General features: G+C 43.1%; 1 protein-coding gene across 2 annotated transcripts; it reads left to right on the forward strand.

The window, feature by feature from the left end:
* Positions 1–340: 340 nt before the first annotated feature.
* Positions 341–4,606, forward strand: LOC110162806 (deoxyhypusine hydroxylase-like). Of its 2 annotated transcripts, none has more exons than XM_055165127.1 (6): positions 341–623; positions 1,369–1,541; positions 1,824–1,991; positions 2,671–2,747; positions 3,129–3,366; positions 3,867–4,606. In XM_055165127.1, the coding sequence occupies exons 2-6, from the start codon at positions 1,385–1,387 to the stop codon at positions 4,175–4,177; spliced, it is 951 nt and encodes a 316-aa protein (XP_055021102.1). In that variant the 5' UTR covers positions 341–623; positions 1,369–1,384; the 3' UTR covers positions 4,178–4,606. The 2 variants fall into 2 exon arrangements, with proteins under 2 accessions (XP_055021102.1, XP_055021103.1); XM_055165128.1 differs by having other exon boundaries at positions 1,369–1,490.
* The last annotated feature ends 1,397 nt before the right edge of the window (positions 4,607–6,003 follow it).

Consider the following 6,003-nt stretch of genomic DNA (forward strand, 5'->3'; position numbering starts at 1 on the left):
TTTTAGAATGTATTCATTGTTCCATATTGTACTTGTGTGAGGGGAATAATTATGTTTATAACAAATCGTCCGTGCAGTTAGAGATTGCAGATGGAAGTGAGATAATTTAATTGGCAATTTGACTACATTATTACAGTATAAAGTGTAGACCTCCAATTTTCTTAAATATATATATATATTATATATATATATATATATATATATATATATATATATATATATATATATATATATATATATATATATATATATATATATATATATATATATATATTCTTTTTAAAGCAAGAGGTCGATACATCAGAAATGGGATGCGCCCGGATGCGCCCCGCGCCGTGCCGGATGCGGAAGTGTACTCCGTGCTTCCCTCACCGGTGTCGCGCTGCGTGGCTCGGTGTGTTCGGTGTGTTCGGTGTGCTCGGTGTGTTCGGTGTGTTCGGTGTGTTCGGTGTGCTCGGTGTGTTCGGTGTGTTCGGTGTGTTCGGTGTGTTCGGTGTGTTCGGTGTGCTCGGTGTGGGTTGAGCGTAGTGTTGTTGTGTGGGACTAGTCTGGAGGTCTCATTTGATGAATCCATACCAGTTTGGGGATGATCTGGCTGTTTGACTGACAAGTGTCCTCTCACGGTAAGAAATGGTGTTCTATTCTGTCAGTGTTGAAAAGTTGAGCCACATGTTACTGCAACGTGTCTCCGAGGAGCTCTCCTGCCCCGGGCCCTGCGCTTCTGTGGGGTTATAGTTCTTTGGGTTAACATGGGTCGTGTGTTGATTGATGTCAGAACATCGTGATACTCGGTGTTTGATTCTCAGCGCGTCCTGGTTCCAACAGGAGCTTTAACGGGAGGAGAGCTCCGTGTTTTGGGCTGGGTTTGGGTCTTTGGCCAGAACCACGTGAGCTTGCAGTTGTGAATGATGTATTTGCGCCTATGAGCAAGATGTATTTCAGATATTATTACTGAGCGAGGCGACTGGACAATAATTCAGGAAGAATGGGCCAAATAGCGAGCACATCTAACCTCTAATCCATCATTCTTTTGGATTTAAACGAGCCAGGGGATTGGATATAAGCAAGGTTGCTGTTAAAACTTTCCAAATATTGTGCTGCTTTTAAGTAGTGATCTCAAAATGACTTAATAGCTTTTGAATGTACAATTTTCCAAATGTATGGCTGAAATGGATTCAGTGAAATAAAATAATAAAACGCTGTTGTCTTTATCCTCATCCTCCTGCTCCTACTCATCCTCCTTGTCCTCCTCATCTTCCTCCTTGTCCTCGTTCTTTGTCCTACTCCTCGTTCATCCTCCTCGACCTTCTCATCCTTATCCTCCTCTTCGTCCTCCTCATCCTCTTCGTCCTCGTCCTCTGGCTGCAGTGAGCTGAGCTTGGCCATGGCCAGTGTGGAGCAGGTGTCTGCAGTGGGACAGGTTCTGCTGGATTCCAAACAGGAGCTGGCCTGGCGTTTTCGAGCCCTCTTCACCCTCAGGAACATCGGAGGTACCACGTGTGTACCACGTACTCCCTCAGCTGCTTGTTGTTGTTGTCATAGTTAAGTTACACAGATATGACATTTGCTTATCATTTGTGAGTTTAAATTAGCTCAATATGTCTCTGAAAACACATCATATTTAACAATAGTACAGTGTCTCACAAAATGAGCTAGAACCTCAGAGACCGGAGAGGTTGTGTTCATGTGTTCACAGTTGCTGTCTAAAGGATTCGCTCAGTAAATGTCAAAAATCTATGACTTTTGTTTATGCCGACAGAGAAGACGTTGAACTTTGTGCCACTTTAGTTTCATCTAAGTGCTGATCCTGTGCTGTGTATTAGGCCCAGAGGCTATCAGCTGGATCAGCCGAGGCTTCAGTGATGAGTCTGCTCTGCTCAAGCACGAGCTGGCCTACTGCTTGGGTCAAATGCAGGACGCCCGGGCCATCCCCACTCTCACCGCTGTGCTGAAGGACACGCAACAGGAGCCCATGGTCCGGCACGAAGCAGGTACCACTCACCCCTGCCCACGTATGCCCTGTATGTGATGGCCTTTGAGATCGTCCATACTATGTTTTACTGACTCCTATGGTGCTTTAATAATATTTTGGTTTAATAATTGTTTTCCCGTCATATTAATACTAATACTAATGTCCAATTTCAGCATTATAAGCTCTTTTCAGTTTCATTTTGCATAAACGCAGAGATGTTAGATTATAGTTTGAGTCCATTTCCTGTAGTGACTGGGGCATAGGGTCATAATTCAAAATATCTACAGTGTAGATAATCCATCTAACTCTTTCCACACCATTTTACAACTATTACAGGAGACTCCAGATTAATTTACTATGGTGGATTCACTGAAGAATTAGTGCGATCTCAGTAACACTAACAGTAATAAGACATAAGTGCATACAGTGTGGGTGTTTTTACTTCTCTAGAGAAGGTTGGTAAATTGTTCAAGCTCTGGAAGTTTGATAGGTTGATGGCTTACTGATGGCTTACTCCACTGTTTAACACTCTTGAATGAAACTGATTGAGGTGGTGGAGGAGTGTGGGCATACAGACTCAGTCCTTAAGTGTTGCTTTCTGTTTAGGGATTGCACTGGCTGATATTGCTCCCCCATGTGTGAAACTTGTGTCACCTTTGTAAAGCTTCTAAAACCTAGTAATGAGCTGCTGTGTTCAGGAGAGGCCCTGGGAGCCATCGGAGACACTTCAGTCCTGGAGCTGCTCACAGAGTACTGCCAGGACCCTGTCATAGAGGTACAGTCTGTCACGGAGCACACCCAAACCATCACATCACTCACTGTTAGCTCATGTTTCCTGAGTTTTTATGACATGCCAAAAACAATTTGAGAGAGAGATTTGTGCATGTGTGAGCAATCTTTATCGCATATTTTAAAGACCACATCAACATCTGTTTTCACCACAACCGACATACTACGTCCATTGCTCTGTACTTACACTGCCATTCTTAATCTGTGATGCACGTTGGATTCAGCAGCGCACACAGGGGTACAAATGAAAAAAACTCACCAATCTTATTATAATTCTAATTCAAATGTGATTAACTGCACAGCCCTAGAATGTTGAAAAATCCTGATTGTGCCAGTCCTCATATGACCAATGTTTTGCCCTCTGCAGGTGGCAGAGACGTGCCAGCTGGCCGTGGCTCGTCTGCAGTGGCTGCAGTCTGGAGGACAGGCCCAGGATGATAGCCCCTACAGCTCTGTGGACCCTGCCCCCCCTGCACCCCAGAAGAGTCCCTCTGAGCTGCGGAGCATCCTGCTTAATGAGAGGCTGCCCTTGTTCGAGCGCTACCGGGCCATGTTTGCTCTGAGGAACCTGGGTACAGAGGAGGCGGCACTGGCTCTGGCTGATGGTAGGGCCCGGGCTGAAGCACAGGGACAGATAGCGCTCAGGGGCTTTAAAAACAGCAATGGCCAGTAATATTAAGCAGGTCTAAACAGAAGAGTAGAGTTTTATATCCTGAAGCAGTGCTAGATTTTTTCTTCTTTTACATTTACATTTACATTATGAATTTATAATCTTACCTATAGTCTTATAGTCTTACTGTCAATTGAATGCACTGCCCTGCATCAGAAAAGTCTGATAGTAGAAGAAGACTTATCAGATATGTGGCAACCACTGACTATCATTTTTAAACATTTTTGTTATACAGCACAAGTTTTATACTATTGAAAGACTGAAGTCATTTGTTACTACAGAGCTACTGGTTAACCTATGGGCTGTGTGGGACGGTTGAGATCCTTGAATACTTGTCTGTCATGTCTTCTGTCCCTCTCTGATATCAAGGCATCACATTTGGTGAATGCAGTTAACAGTTGTGCGCACTAAGTTGACCCTGTGTTCCTGTGGCAGGTCTGCAGTGCTCCAGTGCTCTGTTCCGTCATGAGATCGGGTACGTGTTGGGTCAGATGCAGCACCCAGCTGCGGTGCCAGCTTTGAGCGCAGCTCTGGAGCGCCCTGAGGAGAACCCCATGGTGCGGCATGAGGCGGCAGAGGCTCTGGGCTCTATTGGCAGACAGGAGTGTGTGGGTGTGCTGCAGAGGCACCAGGCAGATGGAGAGCGTGTGGTGCAGGAGAGCTGTGTGGTGGCTCTGGACATGCTGCACTATGAGAACAGTGAACAGTTCCAGTACGCAGACGGACTGGTGCGCCTGCAGGGCTGAGACTCCACTCAGGATTCATGGGAGAAAGGACTGTCACTCACATAAAGGCTGGACTAATGCAGAACAGACCTGCCTCATACCGGATTAGATTAAAACGCCACAGTGCCCATCTTGTAGGCATAGAAAGATTTACCAATTATGAAAAAACTGTATTTTGGCTTGCACGAGTACACCTTATTTATTTTATAGTGGATAATCATATATTATTACTTTGGTGAATCTCATACAATGTTTCTTTCCTTTAGTTTATAATTTGCCATAAAATAAATGACAACTCTCACTTTGATCCGTCTTCTATTGTGGAATGTAAGCTTTTGAAAAGCCTCATCACAGTGAGCAGTGAGTCAAGGTCAGGCCCTGTATGTGACCTGTGTGTAGTAGTGTTTGATTCAAGGATTTGAATAAAGCAAATATCTATGTTGGACTGCAGAGCCTCCTCCACCTGTGGCTTGTGTACCCTTCCTTGATTTGATTTTCACTTTTCCTCTTCTCATCTCCTCAACCATAAAAACAACTGCTTAGTCTCATACAGTAAACTGGAAGATGAAGGGGAAGGTGAAGGTCAGTTACCTCCTTGTCTCCATGTTTGTAAAAGCCCTTAATTGTCCAGGTAGAATCCATGGCAAAGGAGTAATTCAGTTTGTCAACCGAATAAAATCCTTGTCTCCATGGAAATGTTATTGGTTTGATGGGAATATGCCACAGTGTGGCATTAAGCCCACACTAAGAATGTATGTTTTTCAAAGAAATTATTTTGCAAAAAAAAAAAGAAAGCAAAAACTGGATAAAATGAATAAATGGAAAACTATAACTTATTTGGTCTTGTCACCTGCTTGTCTCTTGACAGGTCAATGTAACAAAAGTCTATTTACAATTCAATATTTGGTTCATCCCAACACCTTAAGCTACAGGGTCAGTGTATTTATTATTAGTGGCCTAACAATCTCATAATGAAAATAAAAAAATTCAACTGAAAATCAGAAAAAAAGATTTTAACAAAACTACAGAAAAACTTTCCAGCAGATGTATGAACTCATGCATGGACCTTCTTTATGTAATAGCAAAAGAAGATGCAGCATTTTTAAATACAAGAAATGATAACTGTTGGCAAATAGAACATGTAAACAAATAAAATCAGGGCATTGATATTTCTAGTAGAACGGAAAACATTTAAAGTTAAAGTATGTTCCTTTTCAGAAGAGGAGACAACTAAACATTGTACAATATTGTTTGGTTTAAGCTGTTCAGTTTAATGAAGGATATTGTAATATTCATGTATGGACCTGTCACTGGTTAGAATCAGACCGTTTACAGGACACTACTGTCTAGGGTTAGAATATAGCTCTCTGGCGCCCTCAGGTGGAGACTGCAAGGACTGTGGAAGGTGCTGGAAACGCGGAGAGTAGCTGCACAGAGGACAGGGCGGAGACTCGGGTCGGCTGGGGTAAGACAGTCTGGACATTTTCCCATTTCATGAGGAAAAGGCCTGAAACACACACGACTAGTTCCTCCTAATTGGTTTGGCACGTTTAAAAGATACTTTTAAGGCACATTGTACTTGCACTTCAAATTCACACTTGTAAATGTGGAAACCAACACTTTGATACGTGTACTAATTGTTACTTCTCCTCGCGCTCTTACTATCATACGTTGCCAAGAAAAGGGACTTGAAGACATTATAGATGTCTTTATAAACTGTGAACTCTTTCGCACCCGTTTCTGAATCAAATTCCACTGTGTTAAAGGTGTTTTTGCATGCAGTCGTTTGAATTACCAACGCTCATGAACGCAGCACGGCTCGACCTGTCACACACCCGGAAGTAAAT

This window comes from Boleophthalmus pectinirostris, unplaced genomic scaffold (genome assembly GCF_026225935.1).
Source record: "Boleophthalmus pectinirostris isolate CB_2022bp ecotype Guang Dong unplaced genomic scaffold, ASM2622593v1 HiC_scaffold_7, whole genome shotgun sequence".
In the NCBI taxonomy this organism is placed as follows: domain Eukaryota; kingdom Metazoa; phylum Chordata; class Actinopteri; order Gobiiformes; family Gobiidae; genus Boleophthalmus; species Boleophthalmus pectinirostris.